Below are 23,671 nucleotides of genomic sequence, written 5' to 3' on the forward strand. Positions count from 1 at the left end.
AACAGACTGGTGTCAGAATGTCATTTAATGAATTTCAAGTTAGTTTCCTTTAAGTTCACGCTGTGTGTAATAGAAAAGTACAGGTGTAGTTCATTGCATTTACATGGACATGTCACAACAAGTTCTTGAAAGAAAATGTCCAAAAAGTGAAAACTGAAAAGTATCAAAATAAGTGTCTTCATTTCAGACATTATATATTTTGTTTTACCATTTAAAAGTCTTTTATAGTAAAATGATGAATGCCACTTGCTCTGACGTTTTGTTACACAATGGAAATACATCCATGCATTATTTATGAATCATGTCAGTTTTAGATATCCAAATAGCTTTGGGTCCACTAAATATGCGTATATGTGTATGGCGAGTGTAAATATGTATGTAAATATTAAATATATGTAAAAGTCGGTATGAATGCGGAGTAGAGTAGGCATCGTTTCAAATTTAAAACTCACTAAAATCCTTGTAGTTAGGAAAATTTCTCCTTTGTTGCAGTGTACGTTTTAATTATCGTGGCGAGTAGCGAAAATGTCCCTTATGGTTAATATGATGAAGTGCGTTTAACAGCAATGTGACCGAAATGCACAGATTGCTTTCATTTTCTGTAGTTTGACGACGTTCCCTTAATCCTTCATTGAATCGCTTGTGTCCGACGAATCCCGCGCCTGCGCCCCTGCGCCTGCCGCACTCACCGCCGCCAGAGCCCGACTGAAATCACAGACACGGGGCCTTCCTCGCCAGCATCCCTCCATCCAGCTCTCATTCCCAGGGGAGGGGGGAGTAGCCGAGAATCTGTCTGGAACAACGAAGAAGTTGCCGGACATCCACCGCGTGTAATTCGGGGGTTTCGGCTCTTCAGCTGAACTGAGAGCATCAAACTTGCAGCAATGGAAAGAAAGGTAGGAATGCAACGCCATCGCATCGCGTCATTATCCGCTTCAGTCTATACCGCAAATGCGTTTTCAGCATTTATTATTTCAAAGCGTTTCTGTTTAGCACGAGAGTTCTATTCAGACGAGTATACTATTGTAATTTGGCTGTTTTCATGCATTGATACTAATTGACCATTTTATTAGACTATAAACAATCCTGCGCGCTTGATTGACACCTGTCAATTGAACTATTACTCATGTCATTCAGTTATTTGTTAGGAATGCTTCATCTTTTTTGCCTCCATATGACTACACAGTTTTGTATAGCTCAGAAATACCATGTCTGGTTATAACCAACATAGTCTGTCTCAAAACTTCTTTCAGCTGCGTTAATGCTGATGTATCTTGTAACTTATATGGCACTGCTGATGAACATCCTCGTTGAGCCCAACATCTGCTCTGCATTGTGTCTGTGCTTCCAGACTGTGTTGTTTGCAATACTGAAGTTTGTAATTCCAGTGGAGGCCTATCCATTCAGCAATACCACATCACATTTACTCCTTTACCACAAATACTAGGCTAGGCAGTGTGCTTTTCTCATAAAGAGATCTTATAATGTGCGTTGGACTAGAAAATATGAATCTAACAGCACAAAAAATGTAAAGTTCATTAACACATCCACGGTCATTAACACCTGTACACATGGATAATCGAGCTCACGTCTTCCCAAAACCTGCGTGTGCCCCCCCAGTACCCCCTTCACTCTGACTGAGTGGGACATGATTGAGTGGGACATTGCCACCCTCCAGTATTAGCTTTTATGGGGGTCCTTAAAGGGGGTCTTCTACTATTGGAAGAGATTTTTCCTCTTCTTTATTTTTATATATTTTTAATGTGCTTAGTTGGTTCAATCAACATGAAATGTTTTGTAAATCAGTACAATGCTTATTATGTCAATATATAAATAATAATTGAAAATACAAAATCATATTTTGATATTTTTATTATTGAATATTTTTATTGTAATTATAATTTTTTTTAATTGTGGAGATTTTTACAAATTGCATTTTAATGATTAACGAAGATTTACCAACTTTTTTCCCAACAGCTTGTCCCTGAACTTTGAACCAATCTTTGAAAAAAGAAGATATATAAGTTGCCAAACATTGTAGTCATTTGTAGTCATGCAATAATATCTCATCCTATTAATGTTTGGATCATCTGAAAGATTTAACATCATGTTTACATCCACCTGCCTCTGAAAGTCCAAAAATGTGCTTTCATTAAAGTGATAGTTAATTCATCACAAATCATTTACTTTTTTTTTTTTTTTTTTTTTTTTTTGTCAATACTATTGAGCAATGAAAATTAGTGGGTCCAATGTTGTTTGGATCTCAAATTCTTCTAAATATCTTTTGTGTTCCACTGAAGAAAGAAAGTCAGATTTGGAATGACATGAGGGTGGGTAAAAAATGACAGAATTTTCATTTTTGGGTGAACTATCCCTTTAATTGCTTACTGACAAACTCTTGAGGCATAATCTGAGTGGACCCATTATGGCAATTCACAGACACTTCTTCAGAATCCTGCCGGTAGAAACATTCCTTCAGAGTTTCCCTAGTGTTAGTCATTCACACTTTACCCTGATATAATTCTCAAACTTAATAACCAGCTGTGAGAGCAAAAGGATAATTTACCGCCACATAACCGCCTATTGGAACAGCACCATGTCTGCGTTTTTATAGTCCTGCTTGCCGTGTTGCTACTTTCAGCAGCATTCCACTACACATCGGTGGTCCAGCGACAGCCCCCTTCACAGACCCCCATCCTTCCCAACCCACAGTCTGTGAGGGAAGCTACACTAAAACAGAGAGAGAGAGAGAGAGAGACTCGACTCTGGCCACACACTGACACGCTTTAAAAAGAGAGAGAGTGGAGAAAAGGAACGTCAGAGTGCAGAGAAGGAGGGAGGGAGCACTCTCTTTTGGAGGAGAGGGAAAGTGAGGGACGCATACAGAGGCAGAGGTACCCGGGAAATAGAGGGAACAAAAGAGAGACTGGGGGTTTTATAAATGGACATGGAGGATTCTGCCGGAGGAGCTCGTAAAGCCACCAAGAGTAAACTGTTTGAGTTTCTCGTCCATGGAGTGGTGAGTGAGAGAGCGAGCGTGTTTGTGCATGTGGAAGCGTGTCAATGGCTCTGCTCACGGGAAAAATCAGATGCAGCGGGTGTTATATCCGTTTATTTCTATATGATAAAACGTGTAGGAGAAAGGGTGAAAGGTTATTGTCTTTAACATATGGAGGAGGATAAGGAAAGAGAAACTCCGGTACTGGAAGTGTGAGAGATACTTGTATTTTGAGGGACGAGTACTAGTTTGAAACAGAGGATGCTCTTTTGGTGTGTGTGCAGGCAGAGGAGGGTGTGTAGCAGGAGCACCCTAAGAGTAGATCACACATAAAAAAAAATCCTGCTGTGGTATTTTATTCAGTCGTGAAAATGTAGTGGAAGCAAACTTGATTGTATGTGTTTCAGGGTTTTTTACGGCATAAAAATATGGACAGATGAAAGGTTCATGGAGACTTTTGAGAACTTTTGGTGGTTGTGCAACTATTTTCTAATGCTATTTGATATCAGACCAAATAAAAGGTATTGTTTCTAAAGGCTTCTTTGCTAAAACACAACCTTCAAGACATCCTAACCCTCAATTAGCTTTGCTTTTGCCATGTATTATTTAACAAAGCACTTACACTGGAAATATTATTCCAGAAAGGGCTATTCATGTATATGAAAGTATAGATATTTCATAAATTGATGGATTGGGGTTGAATGCAGACTCTTCATGAGTGTTTACTGGAGATCACAAACTTCTCCATGGTTTATAAATGAGAGATCACTCGGCCTATGATTGCTAACAGACCATGTACAATTATTTTATTTATTTATTTCAAATGTTATAACCATTCTAACCTGTTAAATACATTTTCATTATTTAACATGTTGTACTACAAACTTGCAAAGCTGGCCTTAAGACATGTGGTGAAGGTTAAAAATCTCAAACCCTCTGATTTTGTTCTCCATTAATAAAGATTCACATTGTGATTGATCTGAGGACAATAATATTGGTATCTACAAAATTGGTATCTCTGAACAGATATGTAGTATATGTCTGGCACAGCAGTACTGAGAAATTGTTGAGAAACCTATCCTGTGTGATAGTCCAGTGCTGCGGCCTCCTCCTGTGCCCTGAACACCTCCATAGCGACCTTGAGAGCCAAGGATTGGCAGAGGCGTGCAGAGACCTGCACCGGTTCCCGCAGCGTCCACATGTTCACAACCCACTGCCTCCTCACTCAGATGTTCTGAGATTGGAGCAGGCCTGGACACCTCTGGAGCTTGGCCTACTTTGGGAAGCGATGATCGGGTCGTGAGGGTCACAGCACCATACGGGAGCATCTCTGGCAGAGATGTACTGTACCCGCACTGGAGGGAGGACTGGAGCTGGGGACGTTGGCTCACATTCTGGATGTTTCCACAACTTTGGTGCACATCCAGAGAGTCACAGGGACTTTGTGACTCTGCCATTATGAGTCATGAACAACAGACCTCAAATCTCCTCTGCAGCACACAAACTGCATTGAGAAATAATAACAGGACAAAAACCTAAAGACGATATTGCTCTTCAGTGGAGTAACACTTTACGATGTGATTCAATTTTTTAACATTAATAAATGCTTTAGGTGTTGTGAACTAACAATAAACAACTTTTTAACAGTATTTATTAATCAATTTGAATGTTAATGTATAAATATACTACTGTTTCTGTCAATTAATATTTGTATCAATATATTAAATTATGAAATATAATGTATATGCATGCAAAAATGTAAATGTATCTGTATGTAGAAATGAACAATAACCTACAATAATAAATGCTATAAATGTATTGTTTATATTTAATTTTAGCTATTGCATTAACTACTGTTGATTAATTGAATATTGCTATATTAAATTTAAAAAAAGTAACTCCATTCAATTTATATATAGCACTTTTCACATTCACATTTATTAATCTGTTAATGTTAATTTATAAATATAATGTTGCTTTTATGTTAACTAATGTTTGTATCACTAAATTAAATGAAATTCTCTTATTGAATATACTTTATATAAATTTATGCAAAAAATGTGAATGTATTTGTGTTTGTAGATGTATTAACAATAACCTAGAATAATAAATGCTGTATTGCATTGCTAATGTTCAATTAAAAAAAAAAAAAATCTATTCCATTCAGAGTTATTCATATAGCGGTTTCACAATACAAATCAATCCAGAATTATATCGAAAAAATGGAAATGAAATTCCCCAAAAAATACATTTCCAATTCCAGAAAGCACAATGTATGTGGACTAGATGAAATGAGACGTTATTTGACATCACAGTTTGCACAGTTGTCATTTAGACTGCATTAGGCTGACTTACCCAGCACCTCTGTGTTTCAGTAGAGGGCGAGCAGCTGTCGCTTCTGAAGTGACAGGCACAGGTGCGAGAGGCCCTGGCCTAATTCTGCTTCACATACTGGAGGAGGAGCTCATAACAGCGCCCTATAGTGCCTTAGCTCAAAAGGGTCTTTGTGCATTATGTCAGCTTGCTGTAATTGATTTAAAAGCTACAACTTTGATGAATATGCATATACAAATATATGCATGTATTTTCATATGTATTGTGTGTCAGACAGATAACATCGTATAAAATGTCAAATGAGTTCAACAAAGAAATGTGTTGGTATCTGACCTTTAGTCTACATTTTTCTCATCTCCACAGCGTCCAGGGATGACCTCAGGGGCACGGATGCCCCATCAAGGCGCTCCCATGGGGCCTCCTGGACCTCCATATGGAGGAACACCACCAATTCGACCAGGGATGCCTAACCCAGGCCTAGACCCCAACCGAAAACGTCCTGCCCCAACCCAGCCAGTGCAACCTCCCCCCATCCAGAACCGTCCCAGAAAGTGAGTGGCACTTTTTCTGCACACAACTGATGAGAAATAATAAACATGTATTCCAAGAGCCTTTCATGTGGGCAAACTGGGCTTATTGGTTTTGAACCAGGGTTGAGAAACACTGATTTAAATCATGGAAATTAAGTATCAAAATATTAGATATCTTACAAAACCTGAATAAATAGTAAATAAAAATTTTTTAACAAAAAGTGCAAAGTAACAAGTAGAAAAAAAGAAAAATGCACAAAGAACTTTTTTCCATCTAGATTTTTCCCTGACCTTCTTTTCTCTGTAAATTAAGGGTGCACACTATTGCTGAAAAACACAATCACTACTTAGCAGTCAGATGTCCGTATGCACAAAGGCACAGATCCCTAAACAAGACCATATCTACAGATGTAACTTTTTCTGCAGAAGCATTTTTTAAATTTGAACTAGCACCTCATGACTACATCACGTTATGTACGAGAAGCTGTAAAAGACACAAGCGCAAGTGGAATGTAAAAAACACGGTGACATTAATTTTTAAGTAAATATAATGTGCGATATATTGCGTCACCAAAAATTATTGAGGTCATGTACATATATTGCACGATAAGTCGATATATTTATTATTGCGACAGGCCTACCTGGGGGTAAGCAGATAAACATCAAATTTTCATTTTTGGGTGAACTATCCCTTTAAGGTTTGTAGTCTTTTTGCCATCAAGCTTTTGCCAAGTATAGCACTCTCTAGTGACTGAAATATCTTATGTTTGGCTAGTGCAGGTGCTCTATCTTTAGACAGCAACCATTTGATCGCTATTAAATGCCAAAATAATTCTTGGAGCATATTAATAGCGCAACAGGTAATCACTTAGGCACAGATATTGCCTTTCACAAGAGAGTATCACTGTGCCCTTCCTACTCAGAAGTGTTGAAGACTTGAAGTGAGGATGCTGAATTTCTGCAGGTCATTACGGTCTCATACTGTATGTGTCCATTTTGGTACAGCCTGTACTTGGAAATGTCACTGACACTTGATTTTCAGAACTGGACTATTAGCTTGACTTTAAAACTCTTGTGTATAGCTATTGATGTAGCTGCTAAGACCTAGTGTCAGATATTGAATCTTTTTGATTCACATTGCTGTCTGTTTGGCATTTGTTTCCAAAACATTTTACATACAGATCATGTGCTCACAAATGGCAAAATTGTGTACTTAAAGTCACGATTGCACGATCGACTTCGCTAACAGCCTTGCGGAAAGGACCTTCACGAAGGGATTCCATTGCTCATTTTCATTTGAAACAACCCTGCTAATAGCATTCCCTTCCCAAGGGCGTGAAAGTGATGTTTGGAATTTGCTGTTAGTTTTTTCAGGTCTTGTTGTTTGCACTGTATTTGTCCTTGCATTTTCATTTCAACTGTATATGCTTGTAAGAGTGTCAGTTGTGATTACTGAGGGGCAGCTTACTGAATTCAACAGATCTTGCTAGAAAATTCAATTTGTTTAACAAATGTTAGACCTGGATTATCAAAATACAAAACATTTATCCCAGTACATTCTTGGCCAGAATTTCATCATCTTGCAATACTGCTTAATGCACCGATATTAACATTTTGCCCAATGCAAATAAGCCGAGAATTATTTCTGTGTCATGGCAAATAACCAATAAAAGTCCCTTATTAAATCTAAAAATATGCCTAATCTATACAATTTTGTCTACATAAATTAAAAAAATAAAACATTAAAACATTTCACAAATGTTACCCTGGACCACAAAACCTTAAGTCTTAAGTCGCTGGGGTATATTTGTAGCAATAGCCAAAAATACATTGTATGGGTAGTTTAGGCATCAAAACATTATAGTGTACAGTATGAACAATAGATATTCATTTTGAGAATAGTATAAAGATTACTCTTATTAAATTATTAGTGTTTTTACAGAATTAATTTAAGTGCACATTAGAAGACCATAAAGGCCATTTAAATGTAGGCTGAATTCATTTGTTCAAAATACAGTAAAAACAGTAATATTGTAAAAAATACTATTACAATCTGTTTTATATATATATATATAAATGTCATTTATTTCTGTGATGCAAAGCTGAATTTTCAGCAGCCAGTCTTCAGAGTCACATGATCCTTCAGAAATCATTCTAATATGCTGATTTGGTGGTCAAAAACGTTTCCTATTACTTTCAATGGTGAAAACAGTTATGCTGCTTAATATTTTTTTGTAGAAACTCTAATAGATTTTTCAGGATTCTTTGATGAACTTACTGTCACTTTTGCGTCCTTGCTGAATAAAATTATTATTTTCTAAAAAATATTAAAATCTTACTGACCCCAAACCTTTAAAGATTAGTGTATATACATATTTGCAGATATTGCCTATATATACGTATGTGTGTACAATATCGGCTGTTACTGAAAAATTCTGTTTAAATAACTAACTAGAGGTACCCCAAATCAACCTATAGGAAACCACTTGGATTTCCAGCAACAAATGAGATATCTGCAAGACAGATGGACATGAGAGACGCCCAATCAGATCCTTCAATTGGATCCTTCAAGTAGGCTGTTTATTCTGCTGCATGTTAGTTTGACATTTTGTGATGTCCCTGCCTGATTGGTTTGTTCCCGTTTGCAGCTTCAAACTTGACTGAAGCATATTTCCCCAAATGCATGTGTGCACTTAAGGTAACAGATTAAAATAAAGTAAAAACAAATAAAAATGTACATTTACTAAATGAACTCAATAGTCAACATGACCTGAGAATGAATGTCCTGTTGCAGTGCATGTGAAGTAGAACATGCGGTTGCGGTCAGTTAGCTGTGTGTGGGCTGCATGACTCTTCTGTCATGCCGTTTGTGTTAATTCAGAATGTTTTTTCTCTCTTATAGTTGACCTACGTTCAGTAAACGCTCATTTAATTCACCTGAATGCATTAATTATTCATTTTAGATCAAGAATACGTGACGAGTGTCGAGGCATTCACTCTCACACCCCCACCCATCTCAGTCTCTGTTTCTCAGCTTCTCCCGGAGGAGCAGTGTGGCTTAGGGTGGACGAGTCGGACTATGAGAAAGTTTATACTCCAGAGGGAAGTGGATGTGAATGTGGACAGACATTTCCTGCTCCGACAGGGTCATGTGCTCCACAGCTCTGGACCTGAGGAGCTCTCGGTGTCCATAGGCGTGTGGCATGTTTGTCTGTGGAAAAACTTTTCTGCACTAACGAAATATATGCATCATGTCTGGGGATAGAAGAGAAATGAGAAATTAGGATTGCCTTTCTGAAAACAGCAGTTGGATGCAACTCAATTTTTGTGGTCCAAATTGATGCTGGGACCCATTTTAGAAGTCTGTATTTTCACACATTTGGACCACAAAGATCTGTTTTTCACAAATGTTATGGGCTGCACACAAACAGAAGATGTTCTTGTTGATCAGAGCTGGTTTTTAATTTATTTTCTACACTGTAAGAAAAAATCCATTACATTAACAATAAAAATGTCAGCTGTGGTTGCCAGATATTCACTGTAAAAAATATGGGGACAGTGTTACAGGCTGGCATATTGTTATCTGTATATTTTACAACTTAAAACCCTATGTTTGATTAAGTGATATAATGTTAAAAAACATAGCTATTTCAACTAAAATGTACCCTAAAATGTACTGATAACCACCATGATAAAGGTGGTAAAACAGAGAGCCACAAGGCCAAAACACTGTGTACAGGGTCATACGAACAAAGGCAAAACATCATCAGGGTAGCACACATGACGATAGAATAATGCAATAAACATTAACTAAATAACATAAAATAACACAAATCACCCTAATATGCATTATGGACAATAAAAGAAGAAGAAACAAAATTCAATATAATATGATGTGTCCTCTTACTGTTTTTTCACTGTAAATTATGTAGTAATTTATAGTTTTTACTTCCAAAAAAGCAAAAAACTTGACAGACATTTACAGTAAAAGTACATAAAATTCTACATTAAGCCAGTTTTCACTGTATGTGGTAAAATAACTTACAGTTAACAGGTTTTTATTGTACCATTTTTACTGTCCCCTTCTATAAAAATGACAAACAATTTTACAATGTTAACTATGGCTTGCAGTTTGATTGCAAGATCGTGTCCTGTGTGAACAGCCCTTTACAATAACTGAGACAGCCAGATGTGAAAGCAACAAGGCAACTCTCCTAGACATACAGCCACAAAATGTGCAAAAATGAATATTTACGCATTCATAATCATGATTAAGTGTTATTTTCAACCTCTTTTTGTCCTTTTCTCGCTCTTATACTCTCTCTCTGATCACACACACATACACACAAACAAACACACACAGCTGGAAAAACGTCTGGATGGGTCCCAGTTATTCAGCAGATGGCCTGTGGACTTTGCTATCAGTCACCATAGTAACACGCTTTCCCTCTCTCTCTCTCTCTTTCTTTCTTTCTTTCTCTCTCTCTGTTTTCCCCCATCCATAGTGCCAAGAGAAGAAAAATGGCAGACAAGATTCTCCCTCAGAGGGTGAGGTCCATCACAATGGCTTTTATCTGTTTGTCTGTGTTTGTTTGTTTATTCATGTCGTAATTTTCAGTGCCAAGTCAAGAGTGATCACACGGTACAGGTAATTGTGCTGGTTTCTTTTTTCCGTGGGCAAAAAAAAGTGAAAGGAATGGGCAAGAGGGATCCAATTTGTCACGAAGACTGATCTTGTGTATTTGTTTTTTTCTGTTGGTGGAAAAGGGTTTGATTCCCAAGGAATGTGATGGAGTGTGGTTGCATGGAGAGGTGGGATGAGTGCAGGCACACGACTGATTTGGTAAAATGTCTCCATTGGGATGTGACACAGTAATACGCCACAATAGCAGGAACTGGAGAGGATGTGGGTGCTTGAAATGGCTAATCCTCCCAAAGTCTTTGTTGTTGTTTTTTTTACAGGCAAACCAAAAAGAGTTAATTCATTATGATGAGGTTTGTAAAATGCTGGAGGTCACATGGGGAGGAGAGAATGATGCAACACTGTGAAAATCAGGAGAGCATAAGGTTACAATTTTGGAAGGAAATACATGATTTGTTTCAGTAACAAGTCACAAACGAGAATCAGAATCAGTCATTGACTTAGTAAAGTAGTCCGAATGCCTGGTGAAATCTCGTAATGGTTTCATATTCAATCATTTTGCAAGTACTAATTGACTTGGTTTGGTTGTAATATGGGCCTAGACTAGTGGTAAATGTCTACATTTACCAATAGTCTAGGCCCATATTACAACAAATTGATTAATTGTCAGAATATGAATAATTACTGTTTTCATGGAGTTTTACCTTTCATATTATCATCATAAGATTACATTAAATATGGGTTCACTTGCATTGTGGATAAAAATGGTTTGTGACAACAACAATGTGTTTTAGGAAGTGGATTTTCATCTGCCAAGAGCATGAAACAATTGAAATTAAAAATGTATGAATAAACCAAAATTCTGAATTGACAGCCTTATGTTAATAATTTTCATATTGTTGGACTTAATGGTAGTATTTATTATAAATAATTAATTATATAAATATAATAATTTAATTTAGTAATTTATACTGAATTGCATTTATAAAATTGATTTATGTTATAGTTATATAATCTTGCTTTTTTTGATGTATTATTGTATAATAAAGAATGTTTATGTCCAATAAAATATGGGTCCTGAAACAAAAGCAGTTGAAAATCAGAGACCTAATTTTTAGCACCACAAAATTGATAATAAATGAGAAAGTTACAGGGAAAATCTTTAGACTGTATAATAGACTATACGTGTAAAATATCATCAAACTGCTTTGAAAACATCTTACAATGAATGATGCCTTTAATTGTTACTAGACCTGATTGCAGAATTACTTGTGCACAATGCCTTTTCATTAGATCCGTGAACTGGTGCCAGAGTCCCAGGCGTACATGGACCTCCTGGCTTTTGAGCGCAAACTTGACCAAACCATTATGAGGAAGAGAGTGGATATACAAGAAGCCCTCAAAAGACCAATGAAGGTATGTGATTGCAGTTAGAGTACACATTTCAGTGAGATATAGTTAGCATAGTTAGCAATAATATGGAAAATGTGGGTACAGCTCAAACTGTCTCTTCTCTTAAAGCAAAAGCGGAAACTACGATTGTACATTTCAAACACTTTCAACCCTGCCAAACCTGACGCAGAGGACTCTGAGGGCAGCATTGCATCCTGGGAGCTGCGTGTAGAGGGCAAATTGTTGGATGATGTAAGCACTGAGTTTGCATTCATAATCTTACCATCTGTTCTATAATGCAGCATTGAATTAATTTGCCATGACCATTGTTATTATATTATATTATTATGTATTAGTCAAAATATTATTTTTGCCACTTGTTCAATTTAGTTTAATAAAATGAGCAAATGTAACAATTCCTGACCATTTTTTCCCCCACAGCTTAATTTCATTGCGCACAATCAGTTGACATTTGTTTAATGGAAGTTTATTTAATCCACGCATGAATAATTTCCATTGACCATAACTGAATCCAACTTAAGTCCTTTTCATTGCATCAAGCAGATGTAACAAAATGTGTTTAGGTTGGTAGGCTAGAACAAATCCATTCAAATCAATTTTTTTTCTCTTTAAAAAGCTTAATTTAATTGCATAGAACAATTTAATTAAGCTAATTGAACGTTTTTATTTTTTTGAAGGTACTATTCTGTCAATGCTAATGTTTGTTTGGCTTCATTCAATTTGCAAGTCTCCTTTTTTAAGCTTTGTCTTTTATTCCCTGTGCGCTTTAGCCTGGAAAACAAAAGAGGAAGTTTTCGTCTTTCTTTAAGAGCCTTGTTATTGAGCTGGATAAGGATCTGTATGGCCCTGACAACCACTTAGTGGAGGTAAGCATTAACTCACTCGACATACGGCAATAAAAACATTGCTAAACCATATTCAATATTCATTCTTTACAAAAGTTGGAAGCAATTAATATGGGTGAATCTCAAGAGTCCTCTTTGCAATTCAGGACAGTCACACAGGGCGAAATTATGTCGCATTCAAGTACATGTCCACAAGAATCTCTTGGCCTCTACTGTGTGACAGATTGGATTGGAACTCAGTAGAAACGTCAATGTCATAATGAAAAGTTCAGTTAACCATACTTCAAGTAAGACATATCTTTGTGGTTTCCATAGTAACATGCTACATAAGGAAGTTGCCCATGACACTGTGGAGCGATGACAGTGCAGCCAGCACAGAGCTTTGGGCAGCATTAACGGGAGAAAAGAAATGGATTTCTGAAGACAAACACTTATAAAACCTTTCACAGCACCCTGAACTGAGAGTCTTTGTATTCAGAGAGTGCGTTTTACTCTATTTTAGTGGAGGAACCATTGTGCACAGGTGCTATTCAGACACACAGGCATTTACATTACACAAGGGAACCTTCCCAGCTGCCTCGCGCACTTAATATTTATGCACATTGTTAGGGACATTGAAGTCTTGGGAATGCAGATACACAGAAGTGGGCTGCAGCTCTCAAGGAGTGACCCTTATGCCTCCGGCCCATTGGAACTGGCTGAACGCGCCGCATTTGGGTTTATTCATTCAGCAGCTTTTTAAATTGTCCTTGGTGACTGTGGGTTTTCATCACTACACACACCAGATTGAGGCGTGCGATAAAAAGAGTGATTTACCTGCGGAGAAAGATGGCATTGAAAAAACCCTCCAATATCAAGCAAAGCTAATTGAGTTGAGCTGTGAGTCACTGGCATTATGTTGTCTCTTTCAGATAGCGCTGAAACATGTGATGGTTTAGGGAAAATGCAAGTGAGATCGCATAAAGAGCCTAATCATTTTATTCACTCACATGTTTGAATGTATCCTCCATGTATAAACAGCACATAAGCAGTCCATAGTTAATACAGGGGGTGGGGGGGTGCTGCTTTTTGAGAAAATTTTCACTTTGTGGTCAATAAATCAGTCAAAAAATCCCATCGAGTTAAGGCCCTTTCACACCAAGGATGAAAACTATAATGCTAAATATGTCGTTTTAAAAATTGTTCTACATTTAAATGAATAGCACAACTATAGCGATAATGGCGCAGAGGAACAATATCATTGGAATCACTTTCCAAATATTTTTTCCAGCTGATTAAGGATAAACACATTGACAGAAAATCAGTCATGCTTTAAAGAGCTTGAGCATTTAAAGCGGCATACAGCAAAACTGCAGCGCTCGCTTAGAATAAAAATAATGTTATTGTGCATCAGTGTGGGCACTAATATAGTTATCGTTATAGTTGTCTTTATAGTTATCAATCTTTGTGTGAATAGACCTTTACATTAAGTAAAGGACCCAACAATATCTAGGAACCAGAATATCATAGAGACTTGGAGGCTAGAAAGTGACTACCTGAAAACCAGCCAGAATAGTTTAGCAACCAACTAGTAAATGCATAGCAACCTGCTAAAAAACACTCTAAACACCATAGCAACACTCTAACAACCACTAAGAACATCTTAGCAACTGCCTGCCCTGACAAACACCCTCGACACAGACAAACACTGCTCAGATTTTCTTCAGAATATATCAAAATCTGGTTTGAAATTGCTGTATACTTCTCATGCAGCAGTTTTATATTATCTGCCTGGTGTTTAGACTGAGTTTGTGTTTCATCCTAACAGTGGCACCGCACTCCGACGACCCAGGAGACCGATGGCTTCCAGGTGAAGAGGCCTGGCGATGTGAATGTGCGCTGTACCCTCTTACTCATGCTGGATTACCAGGTGCGTGCAGGAATGCCGGATTATAATTAGAGATTACGGTTGATGGATTACCAGTGGACAGTTTGTATGCTGTAGCAGGTTTATGGGCATGACGTCAAACTCTTTAAATGATAACTATATGAAAAATCGACTATGGGCTCTAAAAGTCTGAAAATCTGAGATTCAAAATCCAATCTAGACCTAGAAATAAAGTTTTAGTTTTAAGATATTGATTTTTTAAACGATTAAGTTTGGAGCTAAATAAAATGTATTGCATTAATTATTGTACAAAATGTATACCACCAAATAAATGTGTTGAGAATTAGAAATGGCCAATTAGAAATTCATCTGCATAATGATAGCTTTAGCTTAATTGTATTATCCATCTTGAAAAGCACTGTAATTAAAAGCTATAGTCAAGTCATTAATCTCTAAAAGTTTGATTGCCCTTCTCTATTCACCAAAGTAGCTATGGCTAGTGACTAAATGACTCTTTTAATTGCAGCAATTTTCACATTGCTAACTACAACCTGGTGGGAAGAGGCTTGATTTGTCAGAAAACTAAAGCTTTGTTTTTAAACAATGGAGATTAAAATGTAGAAAAAGAGACAATGAAACAGATTAAATGTCAAGTAGTTTTAGCAGTATCCAGATAAACGACATGCTATATCCACCTAGAACTAGTTAAAAAATTTTTTAATCTTTTATAAGTATAATAATTATTATACATCAAGTTTTTGTGAGATTAAATTGAAGTCATATTTTTTTACATTAATTAATCATGCCAGAGAAGCATTTAAATAAATTAGCAAAGGCAGAAAAGTGATTAAAAATGGTGATAAATATTGTAGAAATGGTGACCATTTACAGGAGCTAAGATGTACACTTTATACTGTTACGCTGCCATTTAAAAGTTTAATGAAAAAAAATCCTTTTTACAGTGTGTTTTCTATTTTATATGTTTTAAAATATAATTTATTCCTGTAATGGTAAAGCTGAATTTTCAGCATCCATTACTCAAGTCTTCAGTGTCACACGATCCTTCAGAAATCATTCTGATTTGGTGCTCAAGAAACATTTCATATCATTATCAAAGTTAAAAACAGCTGTGCTGCTTAATGTTTTTGTGGAAACCAAGATCCTTTGATAAAATAGAAAGTTCAAAAGAACAGCATTTATTTAAAATAGAAATCTTTTCTGAGATTATAAATGTCTTTAAAGTCAATTGAATTCATCCTTGTTGAATATAAGTAATAAGGTCTTACTGATGGCAAACTTTGAAATGGTAGTGTAAAGTTTAAACTAAACCCTTGCTGTTGAATGAAGTTCATAGACGTTGTTATGTCAACTATTCAAGTATACTGAATGTAAATTGTAGTAGGGTAATTTACTAAATTTGTGAATATTTTATAAAGGTATAGTTCTGTTATACATTTCGGAATTTGTCTTTAATTTCTTTATTCATTGTGTATTTCAGCCTCCTCAGTTTAAGTTGGATCCTCGTCTTGCACGTCTCCTTGGCATCCACACCCAGACCCGCTCCTGCATCATCCAGGCTTTATGGCAGTACGTCAAGACCAACAAGCTACAGGATTCTCATGAAAAGGAGTACATCAACTGTGATAAATATTTCCAGCAGGTACTGCCATACTTCTGTCATATAAAATACTTTCTTCATTTTGGTGTTAACATTTTGCCTGATAGCAAACACATTTTTTTCTCAGATCTTTGACTGTCCTCGTCTGAAGTTTTGTGAGATCCCCCAGCGACTAACTAACCTACTGCTGCCGCCTGATCCTATTGTGATCAATCATATTATCAGGTAAGTGGTCATAAATTCAGAATGTTTCTCCATTTATTGTATCCTCAAACTTAAAATCATTTGATCTATAGCAGTTTTTTAAGTCCTTTGACACAAATGGACCTTTAAGGGGCCTGTTTTTGTTTACAATTTAAAGGGATAATTCACCCAAAATGTCAATTTTGTGATTTACTCACCCCCATATTGTTCCAAACCTGTATAATATTATTTTTTATGTAATACTCTACACAAAAATATCATTTTTTAAAGATTATTTGAATTGATTCATAGCGTGACGCTACAAAAAGCATTATAGGTTGTCATGTATTATCGTGTTTTACACTGAAAAAACAACAGCATATAGCTATACAATGGCATGAGGGTGAGTAACTAAGAACGGAATTTTTACTTTCAGATAAACTGTTCTTTTAAATGCCTTTTTCAATTTTAATTTGATCAGCGTGGATGCAAATGACCAGAAGAAGACAGCATGCTATGACATTGATGTTGAAGTTGATGATCCTCTTAAGAGTCAGATGAATGGATTCCTGCTGTCCACAGCCAATCAGCATGAGATTGCATCCCTGGACAACAAGGTCAGAAAGAGCTTTATCATTAATATGTGAAAGCCATCTGGACAAGAATTATTGAATATCTAGGTGCTGTTTTATTTAACTTAATTTAAACCCTATGCATAACTATTAAGTTCTGGTTGTACATTTGGTGTTCTCTTAACAATCACATTTTCATTTATTCTTTAGATCCATGAAACTATCGAGTCGATCAACCAACTGAAGATCCAAAGAGATTTTATGCTTAGCTTCTCCAGGGACCCCAAGGGCTACATCCAGGACTGGATCTGTTCCCAGAACCGGGACCTTAAGGTGAATCTAAACTCTGTGTACAGCTCAAAATCATAGTCATATACAGTATTATTATACCAAATATCAAACCATTTTGCACACTTAATGTATGTCAAAACAAGGTTTAAACTTTAAACATTTTTGAAACAGTGTCTCTACCTAGTGGTCGAAAGGATGTAACTGCTTTTAGAGAAATTGTCTTTTCTTCCGTTTTGAACTGGACTGGATTTTGTGGTTACAGCTGATGACAGATACAGTAGGAAATCCAGAGGAAGAGAGAAGAGCAGAGTTTTATAATCAGCCCTGGTCTCAGGAAGCTGTCAGCCGCTATTTCTATTGCAAGGTGAGGGGCACATGCAAATGAATCGTGTTAGCGACAAATGTTTGGGGTCAGTAAGAATTATTTGAAAGAAATAAACAATAAAGACATTTATAATGTTACAAAGATTTTATTTGAATTAAATGCTGTTCTTTTGAACTTTCCATTCGTTAAAGAATCCTGGAAATATATCAGTTTCCACAAAAACATTAAGCAGCACAACTGTTTTCAAAATTGATAATAATAGTAATAATAAATAAAGTTTCTTAAGCACTAAATTGGCATATTAGAATGATTTCTGAAGGATCATGTGACACTGAAGACTAGAGTAATGATGCTGAAAATTCAGCTTTTTTGCCATCACAGGAATAAATTACATTTTATACTTTAAAAAAACAAACAATAAAAGGGTTATTTTAAATTGTATTTTTTCATGTTAAATCAAAAGTGGACATTTCACTTGGTCTTTTCATTTACAAATGTATGCTTCTTTCCTTTTATGTAGATTCAACAACGAAGACAGGAGCTTGAACAAGCTTTGGTAATTCGAAACACCTAAAATATCTCAGTTTCAAGAATAAGTTGACAACCTGTGGCTTGGTCACTTTTATTCTGGTGATATCCACACTGGGCAGTTTTCCATGGACATGAAAGTATTAGACCCCTTCTCAGAATGAGGTTTGGACGGATTTTTTAACCAATGAGGGACAATGAAAGTGTAATTGTACTCTTATTTAATGTATGTTTACTGTACAGTTGAATGTATATAACCTCACAGTACAATGAATTCAAGAAAGTGGCTTGGAAATGCCACTTTCACACTGATAACACACAAATACAGCAGCTATCTTAATTGTTTTTACATCAGTTTTTTGATGCACATGAAGTGCAGATACACTGTGTGTCTTCTCACTTGGAAAGGTAGAAAATTAGGGCTGCACGATAAATCGCATGCGATATTTAACACGCATCTTATCAGTAAAGCCGCTTAAAATACAATGAATAAAACTTTATGTTGCCTGGGAATTTTTTTAACCATTAATGACATGCTAAATGTTAGTATGTAAGTATAGATATTGAATCTGTCATGTTTTTCCTACATGTTCTTTCAACACATTCTGCTTTCAGCTTTCTCCTTTGTTTTTCTGTCTTTAAATTTGCACTGTGTAAAAGATATCATGAAGAAATCCACTGGATGAAAATCAGCCAACTTTATTTGCAATAAGTGACATTTATTGTCATCATTTTAATATGTTAAAGAAAATTAAACATTAATGCTTCAATAAGGTAAATCATTCTGATTTGTGAACACTTGTGTGTTAACAATACCAATTTTTGTGTATTGTTAAAAACTACAAAAAGTATTGCTCATAAGCAGTGTTTATAAAAGATGTTTGAAAACATCTTCATTTTCAGAGGCTTTAAATGCAAGTAAAACAAAATATGTTCTAAATATATTGTGTGTTGATCAATACAATAATGCATGTTGCATGTTAATATTTTCATGTTTTTATGAGTTTCATTTTTAGCATGATTGTGAAATGTTTTGGATCGTTGTTGCCTTATTAAATCACTGATATGCACAGGAAGCATTAACCAAAGGTTAAGTATGGTTACATCATCTTTGTGAATGCCAATAAATTACTTAATTTTACTGAATATTCCATCACACAAGTTGATGGCATTTGTATACCTGTGGCCTCAGATGTGCTTTGATGCACAAGTGTAACAGATGAGAACTAAATCTGGTTCATATTCAGAGGCATTGACCCTTTACCTTTTTACAAGACATTCTTACTGTGTTATGTATTTTATTTAAATAAGTGCAGTGCGTCTGTCATGGACATTTTGAACAAGATTAATAAAATAAATACAAATTCATGATCATTATCGTCGTTGATCCAGTTCACAAAACCAGTCTGAATTATTAATTCATAAATTGAACTCATTCGCTTTTATTACACACACTGAAAAGGTGTAATTGTTCAACAACAACAACAAAAATCACCTTTTTGTTCGATAGATGAAAAAGTCATGGGGTTTTGCGAAAACATGAGTAAATAGATACAGTCTATGGTAAATAGTAATAGAATTGTACTTTTGGTATGAGTCCTCTAGGAAAAAATGCACTATAAATTATAAGCATAGCATAACCTTGTAATTATAATTTCTGGATGATTCACATTGTTAGTTGATAGTATTACTCATTTTAGGTCATTGTGTGTGACTAAACCGTGAAACAAAACACTCCCAGATATTCTTCCCTATGCAAAGAAGTGGGTGGAGAGTTATTATGTATCGGCCTCTGATTGGCTGCCGTGCCAGTTTTGGTGACGCGCCTCAGACCGCTTGCAGTGTTGCCAGATTGGGCGGGTTCCCGCCCAATTGGGCTCCTTTTGGTCATGTCTAACCGGGGAAAAATGCATTGGGCTGGTTTTTGATGCAACTGGCGGGTTTATATTTTTGACTATAAATCGCATGGGACTACCGCTACTCTCCAGCATCATGGACGTGCGAACTGGCCTGGCCAGAAATGGCTGGACCTCTGCAACTTTCAAACCTCCCCAGAGTTTGACTCAACGATGTATTAATCACTCTGGTTCTGACTGTACAAAGTTTGTTCTATAACATTTCAAGAGACGTTCTCATCAGTTCTGCGAAGATTCTCTGCATTAAGTCCCTATAAAAAGGTAAGCGTGTTTGTACGCTATTATTCTGCTATAAAATTCTGATGTCATGTTTGATAATTAAACAAAACGTATACAGGTAGCTAACGTGTGTGTGTCTAAATAATGCCCTTTGCACTAACCCATTTGTTTAGGGGTTTCTGTTTGTTCTATTGTATTAGTTATCACAGTATGTATTTTAGGCTGGTATTTTTTTAAATGGGCGGGTTTTAAACTGTTGTTGGGCTGGAAATCTTCAGTCCAATCTGGCAACACTGACCGCTTGTAGCGCGAGCCATGAGACCGCTTCTCCGGTGCTAGCGCTTCATCAGGAAGAGAGCTAGGTAAGACAACGGCCTAATTCCACTAAAGTTGGTTATTTACTCGTGTTAACGCTCTATCCCTGTGATGATCGATGTCTACAAAAACGCATACCTCTTTTGCTCATGTAATTTTGTTCTCCGGACATCTTTTGGATTAACTGGCTAGTTTTACCGGCTGTTAGCTCGCCGGCTAGCTCGTGGGAACAGAGACTCGCGTGCGCTCCTCAACTAGTCAAACGTGTTTTTTCGGTTGATTCCACTTTAATTTACTGAAGTTACTTGTCTTATCAAAATTTGGATATAAACTGCAGTTCTATGTCCAGGGAGCAAGATTTACTCGTGATCTGGGATACACCGGTGTTTTATGGCTAGAGTTAGCATGGTTGGTGAAGTGGTTCATTGGTCGGGCCTTGGAGTTAACAGACACGCTTTATTCTTAGCGGCTTCGATATTTCGCTATATTATCCGTTATTTTTTTTATTTTTTTTCAAAACTCATCGCGATATCATAGCTGTAATGTGCAGAGAAGTCTTTGTTGTTCCGGTATCACTTCATCCTTGCAGTTACTCGCCTACACTGCGTCAGGGAAAAGTACTGGCGGACTCCACGTTAGCCGAGCCGAACCACTGACCTCTGGTGCCTGCAGCTCGGTGGATGCTAACACGAGAACTTAAAACAACCCTGTGAACTAAGTATGAGTTTTTTTTTTTTTTTTTTTTTTTTAGGCGAATCGAACTTTGATTGAACAGGAAGTACGTTTGGGAACAGTGTGTTCTTTGTAATGTTTCCCCCCCCATAATCCTATGAGAGCATCTTTTCTTCCAACTAATTTTTTTTTGTCTCTCTCCCACAGGTTTCAGAGGTGTTTTGTTCCTGGTATTCACAGTTAAAATGCCATCTGATTTAGCAAAAAAGAAGGCGGCAAAGAAAAAAGAAGCAGCCAAAGCTCGTCAGCGTGCAAAGAAACCAGAGGATGGAGTGGATTGTGATGCAGAGAAACCTGAGATCCTGCAGAATGAAGCGGCTGAGGTCAATGGTAAGGCGAACCATTCCAAGGCACTCTTATGGCCTGTTCACACCAAAACAACAAATATACCATTTGAAAATTTGGTGTCATAATTAGTGCTGGGCGGTATGACCAAAAATTAATATCACGGTATTTTTCTAAATTATACCGGTTTCACTGTAAATGACGGTATTTTTTTTCATGCATGACCGGGTGTTAACCATATTTTCTACTGATTAAGAGATTATTTGATCCAAAATACAGCAAAAACGGTAACATTATGAAATATTTTTACTATTTAAAATAACTGTTTTCTATTTGGAAATATTTTAAAATGTAATTTATTCCTGTGATTTTCACAGGTAAAAAGCTCAATTTTTAGCATCATGACTCCAGTCACATGATCCTTCAGAAATCATTCTAATATTCTGATTTGCTGCTCAAAAAAATGTTTTCAGGTTTCTTTGATGAATAGAAAGTTCAGAAGAACAGCATTTATCTGAAATAGAAATCTTTTGTAACATTATAAATGGCTTTATATAATGAAAATTCAGCTTTGATCACAGCAATAAATTACATTTTTAAAGAAGTAAGAAGAGACTTTAAAAAAACAATAAAAAAATCGCACTGTTAAAAAACCTTTGACTGGTAGTGTAGGCTGATTATTCTTATAGATTGAAACAAATGTGCTTCAGCCAGTATAAAGCGTATGAAAAGTGCTGCAGAAAACAAAAAAATGAAGCAACAACAAAAACGTTGCTGGAGACGGGCTTATTATTGAAAATGCAAACTGATTGTCGGACAGCAGGAGGCGCTTTGAGAGCTGTATAAACAGCGGTTTCTCCAGTAATGGCTGTAATCAAAGTAGCTCTTCTCATGAACGCTACTTTATCAGATAAAATAAAAATGCCATAGAAACTTTTCTGAAGACCGTCGGTTCTCTTTAGAGAAACATTCATATAAAACACCCGCGCCGCGTTTTGATTTTGAAATGTGCAGTGCTCATGTTTATTCAACGAAGTCAAACGCCACAAATAAATCAATGTATGGGAAACACTGGTAATGTATATCGAAATATCGGAAATGTGTTTAAAAATCATATCACCGTTATTGAAAAAAAATTATATCGCGATACATATTGATATTGAATTATTGTCCAGCCCTACTCTGTAGCAATGTCTTTGTCAGAGAAAAGGTCAGGTAATAATGCCTACTCCTCTAACTTTATTAAAAGTATGTCATCTTTTGTCAAATTCTTTAAAAAATAATATTTTATAAGCTTTTAAAAATTTAAATTAAAACGACAGAATAAGAACAAGTAGAATAAGGAATATAAGTTACCAATCAAATAAAATCAGTATTAACAAAATTAATTTGTAGATGTGGCACAAAAGAACACAAAAGTGGCTTGGTGTACTTTCAGACATTTAATGAGGCTCAGAAGTGGAATGAGTGCAATTAAATTCATGATGATATTAATGTTTTAAATATAAAATTTTGAATATAGAAATATTAAATGATTTAAATAACTGAAAAGATACTTTAAAAATGAAACAAACTGCCAGCAGGTGGCAGTAAGTCACTGATTTTTATCACTGAATCATTCATTCAATTGATTCATTCGAACAGCTGATTCATTCAGGAATGAATCAAGTGACTGTCTTTATGAATGGGTAATCAGGAATCACTGACTCACTAGATTCGTTCAGAAACGCACATTCATTCATAAACGAGACACCGCTGTGTTTGAATGGAGATGCGCAGCGGCTCCGCTGTCTTTGTTTTAAACTATTTTCGACGACGAAATAGAGCAAAATCAGACAATAGTGTTATAGTCAGACAATGTAAGTCACTTAATATTAACTTCTTGTTTATTGAACTGTATTGTATTAAATCAGTATCACATTTACAAACTCCCTTAAAAATCATTAAAAGCTGTCACTCATCTTAGTTCATCTCGATCTCACATTTATAATCAACGAAGCTCTCTACACTGCACAATGAATCTCTCATTTACACCCTGTCTAGACTTTGCTTATGAAA

The 23,671-nt window shown here is 36.2% G+C and overlaps 2 protein-coding genes across 5 annotated transcripts in view; both read left to right on the forward strand.

Moving 5' to 3' along the window:
• The first annotated feature begins 508 nt into the window (after window positions 1-508).
• Window positions 509-18,560, forward strand: LOC107718026 (SWI/SNF-related matrix-associated actin-dependent regulator of chromatin subfamily D member 3-like). 3 transcript variants are annotated; one of them, XM_016524949.1, is made up of 14 exons: window positions 509-896; window positions 5,696-5,883; window positions 8,341-8,433; window positions 10,368-10,410; window positions 11,798-11,920; window positions 12,026-12,148; window positions 12,688-12,783; window positions 14,570-14,671; window positions 16,128-16,289; window positions 16,375-16,472; window positions 16,912-17,047; window positions 17,213-17,335; window positions 17,556-17,657; window positions 18,139-18,560. In XM_016524949.1, the coding sequence occupies exons 1-14, from the start codon at window positions 885-887 to the stop codon at window positions 18,190-18,192; spliced, it is 1,455 nt and encodes a 484-aa protein (XP_016380435.1). In that variant the 5' UTR covers window positions 509-884; the 3' UTR covers window positions 18,193-18,560. The 3 variants fall into 3 exon arrangements, with proteins under 3 accessions (XP_016380435.1, XP_016380434.1, XP_016380436.1); XM_016524948.1 differs by lacking the exon at window positions 509-896 and adding an exon at window positions 2,875-3,019; XM_016524950.1 differs by lacking the exons at window positions 509-896; window positions 8,341-8,433 and adding an exon at window positions 2,877-3,019.
• Window positions 18,561-20,189: 1,629 nt separating this feature from the next.
• Window positions 20,190-23,671, forward strand: part of LOC107718028 (ATP-binding cassette sub-family F member 2-like) — a 10,718-nt gene continuing 7,236 nt past the window's right edge. The window contains exons 1-2 of one of the 2 annotated variants that reach the window (XM_016524952.1): window positions 20,190-20,323; window positions 21,476-21,658. In XM_016524952.1, the coding sequence (XP_016380438.1) occupies window positions 21,514-21,658 (145 nt within the window). In that variant the 5' untranslated portion in view covers window positions 20,190-20,323; window positions 21,476-21,513. Of the gene's footprint in view, window positions 20,324-20,568; window positions 20,644-21,475; window positions 21,659-23,671 lie in introns of those variants that run through there. The other variant, XM_016524951.1, reaches the window with a different exon arrangement.

Source organism: Sinocyclocheilus rhinocerous, unplaced genomic scaffold (genome assembly GCF_001515625.1).
Source record: "Sinocyclocheilus rhinocerous isolate Xijiao unplaced genomic scaffold, SAMN03320098_v1.1 scaffold2258, whole genome shotgun sequence".
NCBI classification, from domain to species: Eukaryota; Metazoa; Chordata; class Actinopteri; order Cypriniformes; family Cyprinidae; genus Sinocyclocheilus; species Sinocyclocheilus rhinocerous.